This window comes from Girardinichthys multiradiatus, chromosome 12 (assembly GCF_021462225.1).
Source record: "Girardinichthys multiradiatus isolate DD_20200921_A chromosome 12, DD_fGirMul_XY1, whole genome shotgun sequence".
Taxonomy (NCBI): domain Eukaryota; kingdom Metazoa; phylum Chordata; class Actinopteri; order Cyprinodontiformes; family Goodeidae; genus Girardinichthys; species Girardinichthys multiradiatus.
Window position 1 is genome coordinate 28,922,668 of NC_061805.1, and position 24,441 is coordinate 28,947,108.

Here is a 24,441-nt window from a genome sequence, read left to right on the forward strand (position 1 = left end):
CATTTCTGCATTAAAACCGGCTTTTTCTTGGTCTGGAACTTCGTAATTTACTGAAAAAGAAACCCCAAAACATCTGGGTTATCATTAGCCGTTGAGCAAAATCAATCCCTGGATATAAAAGAGTAAAAATATACTTAGACCTTTACTTCATTTTAATTTTTGACATAACGTTTCAATGTTTTAGAAATTGATTGAGGCACACCTGTATATATGTATTTCTTGTGACATTTTCACACCCATGTTTCATTGTGTGTCGTTCTGTATACGTGTGGGGTTCTGCTGTACCCTTACTGTTCTGTTCCTGCATGCGTCTCTTCATTATTGTTATCATCATCAATAATTTTGCTATTATATGGAACTGTGCAGTGTGAAAATTCATTTTTGCCACAAAATGATCCTTTCATACATAAAAAGCCTTCATAGAAAAGTAGCACCACCTCATAGTTCAATTGATATCCCTAAATTGCACTTTATTCCCTTTTCAGGCACAACACTTGATCTTAGAAATTCAAATTTGACATTGTTTACATTCAAGACAAATGATAAAATTAAAACAAATATTTTTTAAACAAAACACACAATCTTAGAGAACCCAGGTCAGTCATTTTCTACCACTTCTTCCATAGTGGGTCGTGGGGAAGCTGGTGCCTATCTCCAGCAGTCTATGGGCGGGAGGCGGGGAACACCCTGGACAGATCGCCAGTCCATCGCAGGGCAACACACAAACAACCATGCACACACTCATTCACACGAGAACCCAGGTCATGTCATTTCATTTACAAATACAACACATATAAAATCCAAAAGAAAAAATAAATAAATTTACCAAATCAAACAAGCTAAGGTTTAAATACTGATTTACGCGTTCTTTTTCAGGTGAAAGAAAGTATTCCTAATAAACTGTGTGAATGGTACAGGAATATGTGGGACTCTCAATTAAAATATTACCTGTAAAACATAAAAGTAAAGAAAAAAATCATTACAAAAATAGATTTTAATAAAAAGGGCTGGTTGTACACAATAAAATGGTAAATGTTTTGGATAAATAGACCCGTGTCTGTTAACAATCTCTCTTTAAACCAGTAAGAGAAACAAATTCTATAAACAGTTTCAGTTTTATTTATAAACTGTATAAATTAGATACATGCAAAAAATTCCTTAAAAAAATTAAAATTCTAAATAACTTTGATTTGTTAAGGGATCCTGATTTGGTTACACGTCATCAAAGACGCCCGTCACAGAAGGTGACAAAGACAGGTACCGTCCAGCCGTGGATCTATGGAGTTTAGCACAAACACACAGAATAAAAACACTAATTGATATTTGGAGATTTTGCTCTTTTGGATAAAAATAAATAAATATTAAACAATTTCTGTTCAGTGAAAACAATACCTTCTATTTGGCAAACTGTCATCACTGGGGTTATCCTGCAGTAAACGTGTCTGCTGCTCGTATTCATTTCCAGCCTCACCAGTGACTGCAATCATGGAGAAGGACAGATGCACATGAACAGAATACTGCCAGTTCAAAGAGATGAAGAGGGATATAAGTAAGTAAAATAAACACAGCTCAAATGCACTTTACAGTTTTAATAAAAGTCATACACAAATGCTTATGGTTGTCTATAGTTCCTGAATAGCAACATTCCTGGTTCCTGTACAAGGCAGCAAGTTTTTACATAGAGTATATCTAAGCAAACTCTTCAAAATTCACAGAAAATTTTGTTAAACGTTTACAGTCAAATTCAAAAAATCATAATGTGCGTTCCAATGAGGCACGTCTGTCAGATTAAAAGTACCACTTGACAATAATAACCTTTAAGCAGGTATTAAACATACTTCTCATTAAGCCCACATTTCCGTATTAAAAATGTTTAATTAAATTAGTCTGGCGTAACATTCTAATCTTTAATGTTGTGTTTTCAATAGCTGTAAGTGGAAAATGATCATCATTAACAGAAATAATGGCTTGAAAACATCAATCTGTGTGTAATCAATCTATATAATGTTTTTCACTTAGTGAATTGAGAGACAATTTTCTAAATTATTGAATATTATTGTAATATACTGTATAGCCTGTTTTGATAACCACAAGAAGTACTAAAATACTCTTGATAGTTGCGGTTGAGTTTTTTCTCTACCACTTATCCTGGTCTGTGTTTCAGGGCTGTCATCGTTATCGTTCAGCTCGGTATAACCGGCTCTGCCTTGCCCCGAGGTTGCCTGGACTCCATATCGTTTCCTCCAGGCCTAAAGCAGAAGCCAAAACAGAAATATAAACACCTGACAATGTCTCAAAATAACAAATACTATAGGTGAGCAAACATAGTGGGGGAAAAAAAAAAAATCAGATGATGTATTGGAAAGTAAAAAAAACTAAAAAGAATTTGTACCAATCTACGATTTTGTCCATCCTCCGCTTTTTGCCTCATTCTTCTTTCTAGAAATGAACAATGTTGAACAGAGTTAAACTCAAAGGCAATATTTTCTTCTTCTTAAAATAAAAATTTACATATTGTATGTAAGAAGATAGTTCTTATGCAGTTTCTTTTCCAGCCTCTTTCAGACTCAGATTTCTAGACATTCCTACCACTTTTTTGTAGATCCTGAACCTTTCAAAGCAAAACACCGACTTTAAAACTGCTGCTACAGTAGTTGGGTTTTATGGTATGTTCGTTCCGTAAGTCATAAAAACAAATCAGCGCTGAAGTTGGCTTCTGATTCGGCAGTGATTTAAAGGGCTATTTCACAGCTGCTTGGCAATCTGGAATAAAAATCGACTGGAACTATTTTAATATCTACTCCATTTAGACTAATGATATGTTATTAAAATTAGTGAACTTTGAAATGAAATTATTGTTGATATTGGCAATATTGACATGACTTGCAATAAATAAACAAATAATTAAAAAGTGTTAATGTCTTCCTTCTTTGGGTTGATAGCAAACATGGACCCCAGATGGTGAGCAGTCGATCCAGCTACAAAAAACTAACTAAATTCATTATTTCCATCCAGACGTTTTATCGAAGAGTTGCTTTTAGGTAACGTCTGCTTAGTTGTATTTTCCTAATGACTTGACCCTTCACTACTTTAATAGTTCTTCCCCTTGTAAAAAATGTTTATGCATCACAAAATATATTACTGGCATACGGAGCCTGAAAGAATGGTAATTAAATAATAAGCAAACATTTATTGCAGTCCAAGCAGTACCTTTAAGATATGGATTTTGCATACAGTGATATTGGAAGCATACCAACAACTCAGGATTATTATGCACCAAATATAATCCAATCCATAAATGTCCCAGCAAGTGAATGAACCAACAAAAACAAAATTACCTCTCCTAATTAGCTCCCTGCCTTCATCTACCAGGTCAGAGGTCCAGTCATTGTCAGTAATGTACTGATAGAAGCCCAGAAGGTTCAAACAGCGAGAGCCCAACCTAGAAAAACATGCAAAGAAACAAAATTACAAACTATTGCCAAGCATTCTATTCTCATTATGTATTAAAAAAGCAAAATTTTACCAAAAAAGGATTATCAGTGCAGAATTGTTGCCAAATAGACATGATGCAGAGCACACATAAATCATGAGGTGATATTGATCAAATCAGAGAGAGATTAATAGTCATTGCTGTGAAACATTCTTAGAGGCATAAAGCTGATTCTGGATTAAAAATGTCAATCCAGATATTAATGTTTTAACCACTGCACATTAATCATACTCTGCAACGGTCAAAATATGTCAACATACCCCAATGCTTACCTAATATTGCATATCCTGTTCTAGTAAGCATACAATATGAAAACCATAAATCTAAAAGTTGTGTAGTTCTGAGTGGTTACTTTACTTGTAAATAGTTGCAATGCAGAGCAGCAACACCAACATGGGGTAATAGATGTAGAATCCATCAGATATGACAGGCAGCAGCTGCATAGAGCCCATAATCTGACAGATGGAATAAAGAAGACAAAACTGCATCATCACATTTGGTTTCAACTCAAAGATGCACATTTTTCCTTATGCTGAACTTCCTAAAAGGGATCGACCAGTGAAGTATTTGGTAGTTTTGAATGAGAGTGTGTATAAACTCACAGAGGTGTAGGATGTCTGTATTCTGTCCTGGTGTGAGATGCCAGAGTCCATATGAATCAGACCCAGGAAGTTGAGACACAAAGGAGGAGTCAGACGACAAAACAGCCTAAGTAAAAAAAAAAAAAACAGAGACATCCCCTGAAATGTTATGGTAGGAGAACGTGCTTGGTCTAAATAGTTTAATCTTTAACTTTGTTTACTAAAGTCTCAATAAAACAAAATTAAAAGGGAGCATTTAGGTAGAAGAAAACTGAGGTTTTTACCCCATTTCCGAATATTTAGCCTCATATGAAAACTTTCTGTAAAAAATTATGCGAACTCTTTCTGGTATTCTATGTGATGGACATACATGCCGCTGAACTGCAGGCTGTAAGCATCAGTCTGGTGATGCGGCACCAGATGATAGTAGTTAAAGAACCGTATCCTGAACACCGTGGAGTACACGCACACGCACATGAAGAGGATACTGACAAAGCACACCATCTGGTGGAGAAAAACATTAAAGGCTAATGAGATTAACAATAAATGCAGAATATTGACTACAATGCCAATTTCTACGTTGGGAAATAAAAAAAGGAGTTTACCTCAATAAAAATGTAATTGTAGTGTTGTTCAGCTTTCTGGACAAAGACAGCAAACAGAGAGAGGACAGGGTGTGCACTGAAGAAGGTACACTCAGACCAGACGACTGCTACAGAGAGGAGAGACAGCAGCACTGCCAGCAGCCTGCAGAAAGTCTTCCTGAACACACACTCCCAGTACCACTCTGAGCATGACAAATAGAAATGCAAGACATGAAAGGTAACACTTGGGGGAAAAAAAGCGTCTTAGTTACACATCAAAAACTGTGGATTCAAAGTAATTATCAAGAAAACCCCACTGTATGCATGAGTCTGGTTTGTGATAAAAATGGGACTTCATATATCCTCCACAAAACATGTTGGCAATCACTTGTGATGTGTGCAGCTACAACAGCATTTTATTTTACTTTTTCAAGCCAAAAAAAACCCAAAATAGTTGCTTGAAATTATACATACATAGACATTCTAATTTGAACATCTGGATATGCCTACAAAAAAAACCAATGATAAGAAGAAAACAGACCAGGTCAAAAAATTTTTATTTGAATGTAATAAACTATATCCCTAGAAAAAAAAGATAAAAAATGTACTTTTATCATCATTTAAAGATACAATTTTTTATTTCTAAAGAATGCTGTCATTCAGAAGACTGATTGAAAGATTTGTTAAAGGCTGAAAAACAAAATACCAGTGGTTGAATTTGTTTCAAAATATTTTGTCCAATCAGTCTGTTCAGATGTGGTGTTATTAAATATGTCCTTGGCTGCACTGATCACGAGTACAAATGTTCACAAGTGGGCATACAAAGCATTTGAGTTCACAGAGGTAAATGGGGTTTCTAAAAACATTAAAATCTTTCAGTGTCAAAAATATTATGTATGTTGAAATATTTACACATTAGGAAATATACCTTATCTGTAAATTGAAGATTTTGGCCCTGGATGAACTCACCTACAGTAGGGGTGTAGATGAACCTGCGGACCCAGACGAGGTGGTTTGACGAGGAGCTTTTGGTGATGACTCGTAATGGACTGCTCTGGCTTTTAGCAACATCTTCTAGATGAAAGGCCTCATCCAACAAGAGGGACCACTCAACCTGAGTCTGGCTGTGCTTCTGCACTGCAGAAATGACCTAAATTAAACACAAACAAAGCACAGCTTTATTTAACTCTCACTGACGCTTTTGACCTGCTTCCTTACAATCGATAATGCAAATGAAAAGAAAATAGTTACCTTTTCATGAAGTTTGATTAAGCCACTTTTGGTAGGATTAGCATCGTGTTCATGACGAGAGTTTTCCACGTTTCTTCCCATCTCCTCCTGGTACCTAGTAGGACACTGGAATTCACATGCAGGGTGTTTCACTGAGTTGCAGCATCATGCGACAATACAATGCAACATGCACAGTGAAAAGAAGACTGGCATTGCTTAGTTAACAAGAGGCCTTGTGTGTTTCCCACCTTTGTCAAAATAGTGTCCACACATTTCCTGAGTGTGTGGTTGAACCTTATAGACTCACTGATGACTGCGACTTCCTGACGAAAACATTTTTTTTTTTACAATTACAAACAGGAAAACACAGATAAAACAACATAAAGGTAACATAAAGCTTTGCATTTAAAATATTTTCTGATCTAGCTGAAATATAACATCTAAAAACTCTCACCTCCATAACATCCGCCAAGTTCTCCTCCGCTGCAGCTTTCTCAGTTGCCAGTTTCGCTACCTTAAAGTAGGCCTTGGCCAGCAAGAAACTATTTGAAGACGAGAGCCAATAAGAACGCGGGATCTCCACCAAGCCATAGCCAAGCAACAGCACCAAAAGGAACAGGCCCCAGGTGTTAGCAGCTGCTATACCGATGGTCTGGAGCTCTGCCCTGCATAAGTTTTATGATGAAAAAACAAAACAAAAACAAAAGCCCAGAGCAATGTATGTAACATATAATAGATTTTCCATATGTTTAGTTTTTTCTTGACGAATTTAAACACTCTTGACGTACCACGTAAGTTTGAGTTTTAGGTGAAATGCCGCATAGATCAGCAAGAGGATGAAGATGAGGAAGTAGGTCCCATAATAAATTGCATTTTCGATGAGAGCTGTTTTAACCTTCCCAAGAATGGAGAAAGCTCCAGAACGTGCATAGGATTGCATGAAGGGCAACAGCAGCCTGAGAACAGAGGAAAGACAGAGTCAACACACACAAATATGTTATTTTCTCTTAATTAGAAGTGTAATTTATCATAGTGTCTCAGTGTGTTCATGGGTCAGGGAGATGTAAGGAGCTCACCATGTTAGAAACTGCGAAGTCCAGTACACAACTCTCCAAAACACTGGCAGGACACCCTCTGGGATGTAACTCCAGGGCTTCACGCACACGTTTGCTGCACTGAAGTATCCGAGCATACACACAGAGTCACATATAACAAAGCTAAAACAGCTCACAACAAATTTTCACGCTTGGATTTGGATTGTTCCATGGTTACATAAACAAAGTACAAAATATTTTATCCAGTACACTGAAAAAAGAATTTAAATGTGGCAGAAATCTACAGAAAAAAACCCTCCTTGAAGCTGTTTTTTTTATTTATTTACTGTCACAATCATAAATACTGTTTGGTCTAATCTGATATTTCAATGGCTTAAATACTTGTAGCTAGTAGATTGACAGAGAAAACTGCCGGCACCTCAGAGAGGTATCTTTTAGAAGTCAGCATTGAGGATTTATTAGATATCATTGGCAGCAAATTACAGCAACCAGATGTTTATTTGTGGCTTTTTATAAATTCCTTGTAACAAATCAGTAACAAGCAGATGTTATACTTCAGGCACCTGTTAAAAAAAAAAAAGGTGTCCGTGAGGTTTCCTTCCAGTCAACAAAGACTGTTGTCCCCCACCCACTGGACAGACCTGTATGCAACCTTGATCGCACGCACTGAATACTTACTGAGAGGTCTTGTTCCAACACATGAACGAATTCTTCCAAGCAGAAATTAAGTGGGTGTCTACAAGCTATACATCACATTGCATGCGGTTATAGCTGATCATGTCAGCAGCCAAGTATAATAAGTATAATAATTTTCATACCAAAATAATCCTTAAATAACCTTTGGAAGAGCCACATAGTCGTCATCAACATGGAGAATCTTAAAGTGAGCAAAATGACTTGATATTTATTGAGGGAAGTGTCCATGTCAAAATGGTTTCAAAGAAAATATTTTCTGTTTAACAAAAAGTAATGAACTATTAGAGGAAACACCAACTGGAGGAGCACACTGACCCTGATCTGACAAAATGAGACACTCAATGCAAGAAATACTTCAACAATTTATTTTACCTTGACCGCTGGGAAAAAGCTAAACCAGAGTCAGGCTGATCAGACTGTTCACCGTGGGATGCAGGGGGAGTGTGGCTTGAATTGTAATGCAGGCACTGGTTATAGATGGTCTAAGAAAACAGCAAAGCAAAAATTATGACGCAAACACATTCAAGGTAGCCAACCAGTGAAAAATGCTTGTTACTAAAGTACAAAGGTTATAGGCAAACCCACACTTTACACTTGTCAAATCGTGTTTATCTTTACAAACAAACAATAATATTGCTTTTGATTCTGTTTTTCATGAACTGTACCGTGCTGACATCAAGTGGCAGGATGAATACGATGAGGAAGCAGAGGTACCAGGACAGAAGGGTCCCTAACAGGACCAGACGCTGCTGCTTCCTCAAATCTCCATAACAATGGAGAAGGTAGAGGGCCAGGAAGAAAACAACAACAATCACAACAGACAATGCAGCAGCAGTCATGCCGGTAAATGATCAGATCTGAGGTCGAAACCTCATGATGACAGCCGGCCTGATGGGAAACGAGAGACGGAGACAAGGAAATAAGACATGAGCTGAGCATGAAAAATCATGGGGAAATGATCATTTAACAGAAATAGAAGAACGCATGTTCCGATAGACATGTGACATTTGTTTAAATTGCAAACTGACACGAATACGAAAAATCAAGCTAAAACACCAAAACTGTATCATTACTTTAACTGTTGATGCTGTTGTCTTTTAATAGTGTTTACAAGGTTTTGAAACATCATATCGGGCCCAGCTTCAGTTGATCACAAACTTCTATTACTACTGGATTGTGCAACACCTGGACTTCATAAACAAAACAGTCTCAAGCGGTATATAAAGAACTACAGACAGGTAAACCTTACCTTTGACGATTCCTTGTTTGGCTAAAGTTTACTTAACACGTAAATACTCCGTTTTTTCCTTCCAACTCCAACTGTTGTACGAAACCTTTGAAACTACTTTACACAGCGAACGTAGTTACGTACTCCAACACGTAGTTTCGCGACACATCAAGGAATTGTGGGTATTGTAGGACACACAGAGGCGCAGTATGGAGGGGAATTTGAATAGGACCCCTGACTGACAGGGGCCCGAAAAAAATGGGTCAAGATTAATAAACATAATCAAGCATAGATATACACGTATAATAAAGTTAACAATGTCTTTATGTTTACTTGTTTTTGGCAGTAAAAGTTAATTGTCCAAACATTCATGTTGTATTGACATAAAATGATTTCTTTGTTTAGAGCAACATTAAGAAGTTAGGAATGTCAGTGATGACCACGCTGCCTAGAAACATAATAAAATCAGGTTTCCTCTTTGCTAGGCAGCAAAGAGGAAACCAGACTTCAAAGACTTGATCAATGAATTTGCTAGGAAGAAGGCTCAGCACTACTGAGTCAGTGATCGCTGTCAAATGGCCGATTTAAGAGAAAGATTTCGGTTTCCAGGAGTTTTTTGTTCTTGTCTTGTTCAAATATCTGCTGTTTTCACTATTTTGAGAAGGTGATATTAATATATTTTATTTTGATTGAAAAGTTATACATGTTATACATTATAATTTAAAAAAAGTTATACAGTGAAAAATCTATATTTAAGTTTATTTGTTTTTTTAATCTTTCAAGATTGTTTAGAGAATTTTTCGTTTTGAATTTTAACAATAAAAAATGCATAGAGCCTGAAATATGGCCTTTTGCACATTTGTTATGTGTGTTTTGAATCTTGCATAAAATAACGAATTGCATACTGCATGCAGATGTACAATTCACTAGCAGTAAATGTTATGCTAGTTCTAATATCGAACTACAGGTTGTAAGACAGTTGCAAGCTTTTAAAGTAAGTTATGGAAAGCTTTTGATAGGTGAGTTAGATCCTATGTGGTCATAGCAGCTGCCCGGAGGGGTCCAATTAGTTATTTTGTCATTGGGCCCATAATTCTTGGCTATGCACCTGAGGATACATTCAGTATCAGGGGCTGACTAACGTCTTTTCAAACTGAACTCCAGATCCTACAAATGTAAATAATTTTTTGAACATTAATTGATTTCATGTTGTATATATTTTTAGCCCAAAGGGGACAAGTCATGTAATGGGGAAAATAGATAGTTCCATTTCATTCAATATAGCTGAGTAAAATGAGCCACACAAATGTACAGGACTGACACTGCATTAAATTGTGGTGACTTTGTTTCAAACATCAATTTTAGAGATAAGAAATAAAGAACTGGAAAACCAGAAGGTCTGTTTTCATTAGGTAAAAGCTTTTCTATTGGTTTTTAGCATGTATTCCTACTTTGGCAGTTTTATTTGTGTTTAGTATTTTACTTCATTGTTTCCTGTCATTTAGCTGTCCCAGTTTCCCGAGGTCTCAGTTTACATATTTTACATACAGTCCACACCAACATTAATATATTTTTAATTTTTGGCTTCTATTTTATTCAACCTTTTTTGTTTTCTGGGCCGGGGTGATTATATAACTGAAATGCTAAAAAAATGTGGTACACATGAAAATATTGTGTATTTTTCACAGGCTAGGTCACAAATATACATACAGACTTAAATATATATATAGACTTCCACTAATATGTGGACAAATGCCCTTTTGCCATGGTTGGCTCGTAATTGGACCCAAATGCTGATTGAACCGGAGTTGAAGAGGCAAAAAATATTTAATGAAAGCAAAAGGCAAACTTACAGAATCGCACAAGAGGAACAGGACATGGAATACGATGGAGAACAACTAGTAAAACTTGGACTCAGGTAGAAAAATGGAATAATCCAGCTGTGTGCAATGAGAAGTCAAGGGCTTTACTACTAAGGCAGGGGTGGAAGTGGACAAAGAAACTAGATGAGCTAATCAGGGGAAACAAGAAACATCTAAAACAGGCAGAAAGCAGATAAGCTAAGGAAATGAGGCTAATTAACATGAGTGAAGCAGAACACTCACTTATGTTATGAAATTAAAGCATTTTGAGTTTATATGAGTTTGTAAATTTATTGTTTTGTTTGCTCCTTGTTTAATGTAAATATTGTTGTGGTGTTATAGATTCATTGGTAGCAGTCCTAGAGATGGTTTCTTCGAATTTAGATTCATTTGTAATTAAGTAGTCTGTAATCCATTGTTTTGGGGTTGGTGGTTTGTAATATGTCTAAGACGGAAATAAAAAGAAACTTCCACGGATCGTTTTGACCTTGTTTATTGCTGCCATTTAAGTCCCACCTCCATGGTGGCGTGTGATGGAGGTCCAACTAGCTGAGGAATATTTATAAAATATTAGTGGGGGCAACTGTATGTATTTGAGCCTATATGTATAATTGTGACCCTGTGTAGATTACAAAAAACAAATCCAGAATAAATGTAAACCTGTTAAATAGTTCTTAAAATTAATTCAAGTGGCATGTTTATATTCATTCCAAAAAGAAAGGTCTAAAAGCATTTTTGAAAACCAAAAGATTTGTCATTCATGCCAATACCGAATACTGGATGTAAACTTCTGACTGCAAATGTATGTATAACATGTATTAACTTGAGTTCGTGCAAAAAATAAGCAGAAAAAGAACAACATTTTGGGTGTCTTGAGGTGTTAAAAGACTTGAACAATATCTAGTTGGTTCAAAGACCTCGAGATATTTTTTTTAAAGTGTCACGAACAACAGAAATGAAACTGACCTGATGGAGCAAATAATGAGGAATCACCTGAATGGAAATGTTTACGTTTATGGAAGCAAAACAAAACAATGGGAACGTTCTGATACAGTCACAAGATAAAACCAAATGCTTTGCTGTATATTAAATAGTGTTAGGAACACATATAAAAGGAAAGGAGATCTTGTTTCCAGATATGTTTTGGTATTATGTATAATTATTTCCAATATATGGCTTGAATCATTTCAATACAATTTAGTCTCTAATTTTAAGCGTTGAAGCCATCAAGTTAAAATGCAACTCATTTAAATACTGCAGTACATTCAGTTGGAACACTGACTATTCTCCACTTGCATTCATCAATATTTCATCCGTATGCTTTCTTTTTTTAATCATAATAAGGTTACAACATGGAGAGTGTAGCACTTAGTCTAAATGCTTTTCAACCATTCAAGTTCAAACATGCAGAAAAAGAAACAGTGAAAGAAAACCATCTGCTGTCTATTTCAGGAGTGGAGCAGAAGCCACAGGCATGGGTTGTCCGCATACAGTGGACCCAGTATGTTAAAACAAACAGCATGGTGCTCCAGCAAAAGATCCATGTGGCACAGCACATCCCGGAGCAGATGTTCTACAAGATTTAGAGAGAGAGTCCAGTCTTCTACTCCTCTGGAAATACCCAGTGCTTCCAGCCAAACTGATCCAAAAATGTCCAGAGATTCTGTCCAGTCCTCTAGAATACAACCCAGTAGCTCCATCTGGTCCATAATGATGTTTGGAGTTTTACATGTAGGTTTAAATAAACCAGTTTACTCAGAGGAGGACTGTTCCACACCTGGTTTTCTTTGTTCATCCATTTGCTTTGATTTGTAAAGCAGATCACTGATTTACCTCTCCCTTTTTTCCCGCATTGCCAGGCTGATTGGCCTGATCCGAACAGTCACAGGACAGATAAAAGACACTGACAGGTGCTTAGGGAGGCCATCTGTCAGCCTGCAGTCTCAGCCTGTCCAACCTCCTTACGCAGATTAGAGAAAGTAGGTGTTTCACCATTTAAGCCCACAACACAAATCCTTACGTCGTGAAGAATGCTCATTGAGAACTCAACATAACTGAGATTTGATGCTTTTGTTACCTTTTTATATTATTTATCAAATGAACTCAACACACAAAAGAATGACCAAATATTCCATTGTGTAATTTTTAATATGATTCATTGTCATCTCAACAGAAATAAAGACATAAACGTCATTTTCGATTGTACAGTGAAAGTCAATCTATCTGTTGTGGATTAATAAAGAAACAAAATGAAACGTTTGATTTTAAAAACTGCTTGTTACACGGACGTGTATTTGTATCTTAAAGACAGGAAACACCCAATTTTTATGTTACTATCGGCATGCCATCACTTGTGTTTCCAGTCATTCCCATCATGTTCTCTTTTTGGCAGTATCAGGACCAGGAATAATCAGGAATAACTTTCCCTATTCTATTCTATTCTATTCTATTCTATTCTATTCTATTCTATTCTATTCTATTCTATTCTATTCTATTCTATTCTATTTTGATGACCTGTAAAAAGATTAATCCTGTGCCCGTGGAGTTGCCACCACTAGGGGGAAGCAGTGTTATTGTTCCAGATCTTTTCCAGTCCAAAGTCTTGTAGCAACAAGGAAAATGTTATGTTTACACTTGCAAATATGTATAATATTAATCTGTTACCAAATATTGATTTTGGTTCATAAAATCAGGTTATTTAATTTTTCATTTCTTGTATTTCTAACAACCATTAAACATCCCTAAAAGGAGCAAATGTCTTTGGTAAAAATCTGAAAGGCAGTTTTGACATGCTGACATGATAGTAATCCTTTCTTGAAGTTGTTGTCATCTTTTGTTTGTTCTTTTGTCTCTTTAATTCCTTGTAAAGCTGGGCTTCAATTTCAAGTCTTTTATGATAGAAAAGAAAGGTGTCATGTTCACATCTTTGAGATCTTTAACAAATATCTGATCAGGTTTCAGGTTGTAAAGTCCACACTTAATGTTTCATCATCTGAGAAATTTAAAGATTGTAACCTGAAAACCTTATACTTTTTAAAATAAAATGCACTGGAAATACATTTCTGTTTATTTTGTAATAATGATAACAATAATTTGTTGGATTTTAGTTAGGGAGGACTTAATATAAAATGTTCACAAAAAGGTATGGAAGCTATGATTAAAGTACCTGCAAAATTAAAACCTTGATTACAAACACTGTCCACTTCCTTTTTCAAGCTTAAATTAAGATGAGGACAAAAACTGAAAGTTAATAAATGCTAAAGTTTGTTGTCTCAGTGCTTTGTAGCACCATTCATACAACACACGATTTGTTTTCATGATACAGACACAAAGTTTAAGGGACTTGATTGGGATTGTTATATATAAATATATATACTTTTATTGTTCAAATGAAAATTTGAAATGTGTGATATGTGGTATTTATATTTAGCACTTCTGAGCCACTACTTTTTAGAAACACTTTTTTTATTTTAAAGTATCTTCCAGTTTTGTACACCTTTAGACAAAAAATGTTTTGCCAGTTCTTTGCAAAACGACTATAACTTTGACCTCCACCAATCTGACTTCAGTGAGATTGATGGAAAGAGTCTGTGAACACCAATGTTTAAATCCTGCCTCAAACTGAATTTAGAGCTAGACTTTGAACAGACCAGTTTAACACATGAGCAAAAATAAACCACCCCATTTATGGCTCTGGCTCTATGTTTAGACTCCTCATCTTATTGGGAGGTGAACTTTCTCCCCAGGCTCAGAACCTTTACAGATTCTACTAGGTTTTCTCCAAAGATTGTTCTGTATTTAGCGTCATCCATCACCCCATCAACTCTGTGCAACTTCCCTGTCCTTGCTGAAGAAAAAGATTTCCAAATATGAATGCTGTCACCATTATGTTTCACAGTAGGGATTGCATGTTCCTTCTCGATGTATGTTAGGTTGAAGGCGTGATGTCTAATGGCTTTCCTTTAATGAAGGAATTCTTCTTGCCACTCTTCCATAAAGGTCCAATCTCTGGAAGGCACAGCAAAAACCTGTCCGATTAACAGATTCTCCTTCCTGAGCTGCTCTGCTGCTCCTCCAGCGTAATTTTGGCCTCTCCAATTATTGCTCTCTTAGCCTGGTCAGTTTAGGTGGATGACTTGATTTGTTTGCAGTTATGCCAATAATCTTTAAATTTTTTGGTGATGGGTTGTACATTTAGATGTTTAAAGCACGTAATATAGGTTTATAACCTATGTCTGCACAACGTTCTTCCTGACGCATCTGCTGTCTTCCTTAGTCTTCGTGGTGCAGAGGTTTGTTCTCTGACAAACCTCTGTGGTCTTCTCAAACCTTTGGATTTATACTGAGGTAAACTGACATACAGCCCAACTTTAATTACTAATTAGGGGACTCCTGAAGATAACTGGTTCCACTGGATCTTATTTAGGGAGTATTCCTATGAAGCGGATACCAAATGCATAACACATGTTTTGATTTTTATTTGTAAAAAAATTAAAATCCTGACTAATTGTTCTTTCACTTCATAATTATGCACCACTTTGTGTTGATCGCATAAAATCCCAGGAGAGCACATGAAGGTTTGGGGTTGAAAAATGTCACAAAATGTGAAAAGTTCAAAGGGGTGTGAATACTTTTGCTGGACACATTATTTTTAAAGCATCAGTGTTGTGTTTTTGCTGCTTTTCAGAGAAAATCTTTGAGCAAACACAAATGAACTTCAAAAATTGGAGTGACTGCAACTGCAGACTTGGGACACAAACTTTATATGTGAGTCTTCAGTCACATCACACATTTTAAAGAAAGTTGCTCTCCAGCCAACCCTTATAATGATCATCATTGTGTGTAACACTTCAGTTATGAAAATATAGAGTCTAGACTGGCATCTGAAAATGAAATGGAAAGGTAAACAGGTTGATTTTTTTCTCCTGTACAGGAAGCTCTGCTACCTTTTGCCGGTATGTAGCAGCATCGCTGCATTTTAGTCTACCTCTGCCTCATTTGCTGCTGTTTTATTTTCCTGTATTTCTCTCCTGCTAATGCATCTCTCCTTTACCATTCCTCGCGTTTCCCAGCATCCATGAGCCACTTTGACTGCGTCCAACAGGGCCTCATTCAGATGACTGAGAAACAGTGTGTGAACTACCTTGTATCCCAGTGTGCTCATTGAGCCGCTATGAGACCTCTGGGTTTGAAGTTTGCAACATTTGATCCATGGGAAATCCTCGCGCACAATGATGCTGGTGAACAATGTGGCCCCTGTTCTGTATGTCCCCTGAGGGCCACTGCACACTGCAGTTCTTATGACCTGTCCTGGATACATCTTCTTGCTGGGAATGGACCACTCCCATCTGGCTTGGTATAGTAACCAGGAGCAGGTAGAGTTACATACACTTACTGGTACTGAGAATTAGGGCCACAGCCGTTGTTTATAGATAAAATGTGGCTTATTTTCAAAAACTTACCTTGCTAAAAAAAAAAAAAAAAAATCTCTTTAAGATTGCGTACTTTGATTTCAGAGGAGAGGAAATCAGCTTTTCCTCATTTTGCACTAAAAACAAACATTTAGTCTTCTGTTATGATTTAACTAACTTAAGCATTTGAAATCTTCTCTTTGATCCCAGCTCTCCATGTGACACCTTTAAAAGAAAATAGCCAATAATGAATCCACAGATAGTCACGCCAAGACTTAACAACATAAAACAGTTTTTGTTCCACATTCCAACCAAAATTGATTTAACTTAACTGAGTGCAGACCTCGGATAGTTTAAATGCAGCTGTCACTTACAGAATAGGAGAAAGTCTATTTGCTATAATACAGGATATTTTGAAAAACAATATGAAAATGTAAATGAAATATAAATATAAATGTTTTTTTAACCACATTATGCCTTTTGGGACATTAGTTATGATGGGTATATGGATTTTGGGTAATTGGATTTTCTCATTAAACAGTAGTGATAAAAAAAAACCTAAACCTAAAAAACAAAAAGCAACAGCAAGTGGTTATGTCGATTTTATAAAAAAAACTAAATATATACAGTACTGTGCAAATGCTTTAGGCCGGTGTGAAAAAAATGCTGTAAACAAAGAATGCTTTCAAAAATGAAAGTGTCAATCATTTATTTTCATCAATCAACAAAATGCAGTGAATGAACAAAAGATAAATCTAAATCAAATCAATATTTGGTGTGACCACCCTTTGCCTTCAAAACAGCATCAATTTTTCTAGGTACACTTGCACACAGTTTTTGAAGAATCACGGCTGGTAGGTTGTTCCAAACATCTTGGAGAACTAACCACAGATCTTCTGTGGATGGAGGCTTTCTCACATCCTTCTGTCTCTTCATGTAAACCCAGACACACTCCATGATGTTGAGATCAGGGCTCTGTGGGGGCCATACCATCACTTCCAGTAAGTCTTGTTTTTCTTTACACTGAAGATAGTTCTTGATGACTTTGGCTGTATGTTTGGGTTCACTCACTTAGCATTTTGTAAAATGATAAAAATAAACAAACATCATTCATATTTCTATATGAATTCTTTGTTCACAGCATTTTTTCACACCTGCCTAAAACCTTTGCGCAATACTGTATATATTTAGTTTTTTTCATAAAATCGAAATCATCAAAAACAGATGAGAATAAATTTTAATTGGCTTGATTTTTTTCAAATCTAAAAAAGTAAAAACCTCAAATCTTTGACAAAGGGAAACAGAACATTTTGTTATTTTCTCATTCTGTAGCCCTCCACACTTCCATTAAAGTATATGCTTTAACCCATGAGATCACTGCCCATATTTGATAGGGTTTATTGTTTTCAACACAGAGCTCACAATGTGACACAGAAATTTGACAAAACTTTTATTTTAATATTAACTCTTAGAAACTATGAACTTTTATGTTTTCTTCTTCATTTATATTTGTGCTGTGTTAAAAAAAGGTGGGGCAACACCTTTTAGGTATACAGAAGAAATAGTGCCTCCTACAATTGAAGTAGCATTGTCTGTCTAGGAATATTTTTTCTAAATGTTATTAGTATTTTACATACACATAAAAAAATCTAACTGAACTTACATTTCTGATCATATGTTTTTATCTGAAAAATTTTACTTTAATTTTATTTGATGATATCACTTATATGAATGCACAAACACTTATTTTACACCATATCATGATGCTCTTTGCTTTGTTGCAGCTGCAAGAGCATGGGTTAGCTATTATAAACTTTATATTTTTGTTCAATTGGACATCTTTAACACTTACAAGAAAAATGTACATTTTTAGTTTTAGTGTTAAAGTGTTAAATGGCAAGTAACTACTTTATTTTTTCAGTTTGCTCAATTATTGCTCCAGTATATTTGAAGAATTGGCCAAAAACACCACTTTCTAAATATATGCTTATTATCTGTGTATTGAACCTACTTAGTATCTATTCATTACATTCACTGATAAATTTAAAACAACTTTTAAAAGCATATTTAACAGAACAGTGTCACAGTTTTAAGCTTTTTAAATAAATGTTTTGTCTAAGTGTTTTATTTATTTTGTGTTAACTGATTACTGTGTTAGTGTTTTAGGTTCCAGCTTTTCAGTCTATGTATTTACGAATGACATATTTGGCCCATTGCTTGCAAGAAAAGATTTTGCATCTCAGCGGGAGATTCCTCCAATGACTAAATTAAATAAAGTAAAAACAAAAATGTGGCGGGACTATAATCTCAGTGTTCAACAGCTTTAACAAATCAGGATGTCTAGCAATGAACTACTCTGATTCTTGTAAGACTTGGGTCAGTTTTGGAATATAATAAACAGTTTTAAACCTTTGAAAGAAATATACTGCCAAAAAGGGCTTTAATACAGAAATGTACCTTTGAGCCCACTAAGCCCAGATGTTACTTTGTTTATTTTCTTCCTAGATAAGATAAAGTAAACTAAGATAGCGTAAGCTAAACTGAGCCAGACTAAGCTAAAGGTTTGCAGGGGGGCTGCAAGCTAAACCTTCAGGTTCGTCATGCAAGCAAGAGAGTGATCAAATATTTTCATCTACTTCATGAAAAGTTGTTTTGGAAAATTTTTGCATACAGAAGTAACACATTTAACTTTATATTTGTGATGCCTTCCACATCTATCTTTTTTTGGTTTGGATTACTGAATCACTAGCTATATGACTCTTTGGAAAGAGTGATAACTGATAAAAAGAAATTGTATTATAAAATTCATGTAATGTTCAGGGAGGATTTTGCAATTATTTACTCTGGATGCAGTCCACATTAAATTGAAATACAAAACATGCTCCACATGCTATGAATCAGAAAAAGGCGGACCCAAGATTCAGCCAGACACAGTACTGAAAGTTTAAAAGGTTTATTCAGCCACAGGAAAACGTCACACAGGTAACACTCCTCACAGCTTCCAGGAATCACTGAGGCAGAAAGAGCGATTAGTGACTTGTAGTCTCTCCAGATTTTGCAGGGATCAGAAAAGCAACTAACCTACTTTTGTCTTGAGTGGAACTTGAAACCCAGAGGGGAAACCTCAGTGGGCGGCAGGCGGTGATCTCCACAGCACAGGTAAGAAGTGACTCCAGGCTGAATAATCCGAGGGCTAGGCTGGCTCAATAATCCAAGGACAGAAACAGGGTCAACGATCAGAACAAGAGGCGTCAGGAATCCAAGTCCGTTCCTCGGGCCCATAGCCCTCCCAGTCAACCAGGTATTGTAATCAACGTCCTCTTCACCTGGACCTGAGCATGTCGGGGCGCCACGAAGGGCTTGACCTGAGAAACGTGGAATGTGGGGTGAATCCTCATGGAGTTGGGTAATCTCAGTCGTACAGCGACAGGGTTGATGATCTTGGAGATTGGGAAAGGTCCAACAAATCGGGGTGCCAATTTCCGGGATTCTACCCTTAATGGGAGGTCCTTGGCGGAGAGCAAAACTTTCTGCCCCACCTGGTACTTAGGGGCAGGGATCCGTCTCCGGTTGGCCGTTCTTGACTGAACCAGTGACATTCTGATCATCGACCTCCTGGCCTTTCTCCATATTCTTTGGCACCTTAGGGCAGCTGCTTGGGCGGACGGAACATTAACTTCTCTCTCCTGAACTGAAAACATGGGTGGCTGGAAACCAAACACAACATGAAAAGGAGACAAACCAGTGGCACTTGATTGCATTAAATACTTCCTTTAAATCATGGTATTCTTGCGGTACCTTGGATAAATCCGGATAGGTCTCCTCAACCTCATTCTCCACACTGACCTCCGTAGCAGCAGACAAAAGACAGTCAGCGGAACATGACTCAGACCAACCCAGAACTTCTTTTTTCTTCCAGTCAATGTGAGGGTTGTGTTTCTGCAACCAGGAGGCCCCTAGGACAACAGGAAGTTCAGGTGAATTAATGATCATAAAAGTAACTTTTTCTTGATGATTACCTCCAACTCTTAAGGTAATCTCCTTCGTCCTGAGGTGTGAATTGTTCATGCTGTGACCATCCAAAGCTAGCACGTTTCTTGTGTCAGCTGACGGAATAAGTTTTATGCCGTTCTTATTTGCGAATGTTTTGTCCATGAATTCAGTGTCTGCTCCTGAATCAATAAACACGGCCCCCTGGAGAGACATGGAAGAGGTTTGAAAACGAGCAGGAAACAAGAAGGAGGAGGCAGTTAGTTGACTTCGGCTCAGTAGAGACCTCCCTTCCTCTGCTGAGCCTGTCCTTTTAGTGGACACCTGAGTGCTAAATGTCCCTTCTCTCCACAATAAAAACAGAGCTTGAATCTTCTCCGACGATCTTTCTCCTCAGGGGTAATCTTAGTTCTGCCCAATTGCATGGGCTCACAATTATCATTTTCCTCAGTGAGAGGTGACCGACTCCTTCTCTCATGCCAGTGTGCAGAAACCTGAGTTAATGATGAGCGACCCTTCTCCCTCCTTCTCTCTGCCAGCCGAATATCAATGCGAGCAGCCAAATCCTCGAGTTGTTTCAGGGAAGAAGGGTAGTCACGGGTCGCTAGCTCATCCTTGATGTCTTCGTTTAATCCTTTCATGAATGCATCCATTTGTGCTGCCTCATTCCAACGGCTCTCTGCAGCCAACAAATGAAAGTCAATTATATAGGTCGAGACAGGCTGATCACCCTGTTTGAGGGACAATAATCCTCTTGCAGCCTCACGACTTGGAATGACCGGGTCAAAAACTCGAATGAGTTCCTTGGAAAAAGTTTCATAAAGATTACAAGATGCAGACCTGTTATGCCATTCAGCAGTTCCCCACTGTTTTGCCTTTCCTGCCACCTTGGAACGTTCAGTGGGAAAAGATGACAGCTGAAGCTCAAAATGAATTTCACACTGAGTTAGAAAAGCTCGACACTGGTCTGAGTCTCCCCTGAACATCTCAGGCGGAAAGAGGCGTGGCTCCCTTACCTCTGCTTTTGTCCGTGTTACTTGGGTGTGGTTTCTTTGCGATGGTGGCGGCTCGGAGACAAGATTGCCAGAACGTAATGTGGAAATTATTTCCTCCATGCCCAACCAGGAAAGGGTCTCATCAACGTGGGTACGCCACTGCTGTGCTGGCGATGGGTCCATTTTTGGCCAGATTTTTCTGCTATGAATCAGAAAAAGGCGGACCCAAGATTCAGCCAGACACAGTACTGAAAGTTTAAAAGGTTTATTCAGCCACAGAAAAACGGCACACAGGTAACACTCCTCACAGCTTCCAGGAATCACTGAGGCAGAAAGAGGGATTAGTGACTTGTAGTCTCTCCAGATTTTGCAGGGATCAGAAAAGCCACTAACCTACTTTTGTCTTGAGTGGAACTTGAAACCCAGAGGGGAAACCTCAGTGGGCGGCAGGCAGTGATCTCCACAGCACAGGTAAGAAGTGACTCCAGGCTGAATAATCCGAGGGCTAGGCTGGCTCAATAATCCAAGGACAGAAACAGGGTCAACGATCAGAACAAGAGGCGTCAGGCAAGGGGCAGGCAGAGGCATAAACCAGATGCAGGAAACAAGGTCGACAACCAAAATCCAAATAGTCCGACAGGGAGCAGGCAGAGGCATAAATCCAAAAGGCAAGGCAAGGTCAAGAACAATGATCAGACAGGAAGGAACGCTGGATATCTACTCACACAATGGCTTTCAAAAATCTGGCACCGTCTGCTTGTCAGAGTCAGTATATATCAGGGCAGACACAGGTGCTTGGCATTCCACAGATTGCACTACACTGCAGCAGCCACCAGGTGCATCTAATCTGATGATTGCAGCCAGGGAGACAGGGTAGTGCAGATGTGCCAGAATCATAACACCATACAGTGAAGACAGACTCACTGTCCTGCATGCTGTGGTGAAGCATGTAACCATCAACCGCCAACAATGAAAGTAAAGAACAGATCCTCCTAAAAATGTTTACATTCCTACCACAAAAATGTGGTAAACATGCAGTGACATGTACAAAGCTGAGTTAAAGTAACTGCTGAAGCTTATAACAACTATATTTTGAGACAAGTTTGAAATTTTCTGAAAATAACCATGGTAAGTTGTGACTAACCGCAAGCTCAGGGTTTTAGGGAGGGTCGTTATAAGGGATTTGTTAGAACACCATTGATTTTTTGCACGTCTGTTGCTTTCTCCAAACAAATGTCATAAGAGCAAAGATAAAGTTGGATCAGCAGCACTAACAGAATAAAAACAGACAATGCATATTGTGCAGCATGTGACTCAGTCTACAGCCGAAGTGTTGAAATAAGCTGTTAAGTGTTTCTGAGACCTAGGAGATGACAGGCAAACATCCAAATAGATTACCTTTCCCAGACAGTCATAGACTGTAGTCACTTTTTGTGTCCCAAACCTGAAGCCTCAGATGAATGATGATTTAACCAAACAGTTATAGTATGTTATAATTTCACAACCTAAAAAAGTTTTGTCCTCATCGTTTGCTCAAGGTATTGTGTTTAAATTTTAAAGGTTGTCTAAATGTTAACTACCTACTTACATTAGCATACCTTCACATTAGTTTTGTCCTAAAAGTTTTCTTAAAATGCTCCAGGCATGCACTAAAACTATAGCTATTGTTTGTTTCTCTATGTAGTTTCTCTGCAGAATTGCTTTTAAAACTGTAAACACAGCCAGTCTCACTAAATCATTATTATTAGTCTCTTTGCGCCCTCAAGGTAAGATAAGACTTTGGAGACTTAGTGTTTTGAAAAAGTATTTGCCCTATTATTATTATTATTATTATTATTTATGCTTATTTTTCACATTTAATTGTTTAGATCATAAAACTAATTTCAATATCATAGAATACGAAAGTAAAAACGAAAAGCTGTTTTATTTTTTTTATGTGGGGGGGGAGAAACCGTATGCCCATATGTGAAAGTATAATTGTCCCTTTCAGAAAACAGATTAACTGTGATTGGTGTTGTTCAACAACAGGCAGTAGTCTAAAAGATTTCAGAAAGCAACACACCATTAACTAGTCTGAAAAAAATCCAAACCAATGGCAAACAAAGTTTTGTCAAGTTTGGTTTTGTTTGTATATTGGAGTCTGTTTTTGCCACAGCCACGTTTTGTTCTGTCTGTCAATTAAGTGTATTCGGTTCACCTGCTCAAAGTTAATCTGTCTCCTTGCACCACCTGGTTTTCACTCCATATATACACACCTGTTCAGTTAGTCGTCGCAGAAACATTTTTCTCTGATCATGTCTTGTTCTCAAACCAAGTCTTGTTTTTTTGATCATGCCATGCCTGTCTTGCCTGCCTGTTTGTTTTGTTCCTGCCTCCTGCTGAGTGTGAGTTTTTGTTATTAAACCTTTTTTCACTTACCATCACGCTGCCTGCTCGTCTGCATTCTGGGGTCATATATCTCGCAAGTCTTAACAGAATGTTTCCGCCAACAATGGACCTCGCGGATGAGCATCAGGCTAGCTCCATGGACCTCTTTACTTTCCTGTCTCGGGAGACGGAGAAGTCACTACGCCGTTCTGCAGGGCTGTCAGTGCCGCAGTCGGCTTATGATGGATCCAGGTTGGCGATTCCATGTCCGGGGACAGGTCCCCTTCGTCGCCGTTCTCCACCTGCTCCCCTGGCTGCGCATTTTGGCCCGGCAGTGAAGCCCTCGCCCTCCTCCCGCTGCAAGAAACACCGGCGTGGAGCACCTTCCTGTGGTTCGGCTGGTGAGGAGGTGGTTTCCCAGCCAGCCTACGAGAGGGCTGCGGCAAGTAAGCCCGCATCTTCGTCTGCCACAGCAATGTCTCCCAGGCTCGCTGCACCTCCGCCCATGCCGTCTGCGCTCGCTCCAGCCCGGTGTTCTGAGGCAACACCTGTCGAGCTAGAGCAGTGCTTGAGGTTCTATGCACGCCAGATAAAGAGCCTCAGGACGACTAGTCTCCTGTATTCCTCTCCTGAGCTGATGGAGAGGATAAGGCAGATAGAGATGGATTATGAAACGGCAGTAAGGTTGTTTTACTGCTGTCCTCCTTCACCCACACCAAGCCACATGAGTACTGCTGCAGAGCAGCCCACGCCAGGTCCACAGCCAGGTCTACAGCCTAACTCCAGGCCAGACACACCACAGCCTGACTCCAGGCCAAACACACCACAGCCTGACTCCAGGCCAGACCCTAAGTCAGCCTCAACTCCCTCCACACGGCACAGAGGACGTCGTAAGAGGGACGCCCCGGCTCAAGTCATCGGGGGCCCCGGCGACTCCTCTGTTGACGCC

The 24,441-nt window shown here is 38.1% G+C and overlaps 1 protein-coding gene across 2 annotated transcripts; it reads right to left on the reverse strand.

Annotated features, from left to right (window-relative positions):
* Nucleotides 1-444: 444 nt before the first annotated feature.
* LOC124877144 (G-protein coupled receptor-associated protein LMBRD2B-like) lies at nucleotides 445-9,047 on the reverse strand. 2 transcript variants are annotated; one of them, XM_047380171.1, is made up of 18 exons: nucleotides 8,889-9,047; nucleotides 8,305-8,527; nucleotides 8,012-8,121; nucleotides 6,965-7,063; nucleotides 6,677-6,844; nucleotides 6,343-6,553; nucleotides 6,137-6,211; nucleotides 5,910-6,014; nucleotides 5,628-5,808; nucleotides 4,680-4,861; nucleotides 4,445-4,578; nucleotides 4,096-4,201; nucleotides 3,851-3,948; nucleotides 3,339-3,442; nucleotides 2,393-2,439; nucleotides 2,141-2,249; nucleotides 1,393-1,477; nucleotides 445-1,276 (listed from the first exon to the last, which is right to left on the reverse strand). In XM_047380171.1, exons 2-18 carry the CDS (start codon nucleotides 8,476-8,478, stop codon nucleotides 1,213-1,215), a joined length of 2,052 nt encoding a protein of 683 aa, XP_047236127.1. In that variant the 5' UTR covers nucleotides 8,479-8,527; nucleotides 8,889-9,047; the 3' UTR covers nucleotides 445-1,212. The 2 variants fall into 2 exon arrangements, 1 of the variants encoding a protein (XP_047236127.1); XR_007040450.1 differs by having other exon boundaries at nucleotides 1,213-1,276; nucleotides 1,393-1,484.
* Nucleotides 9,048-24,441: the final 15,394 nt, after the last annotated feature.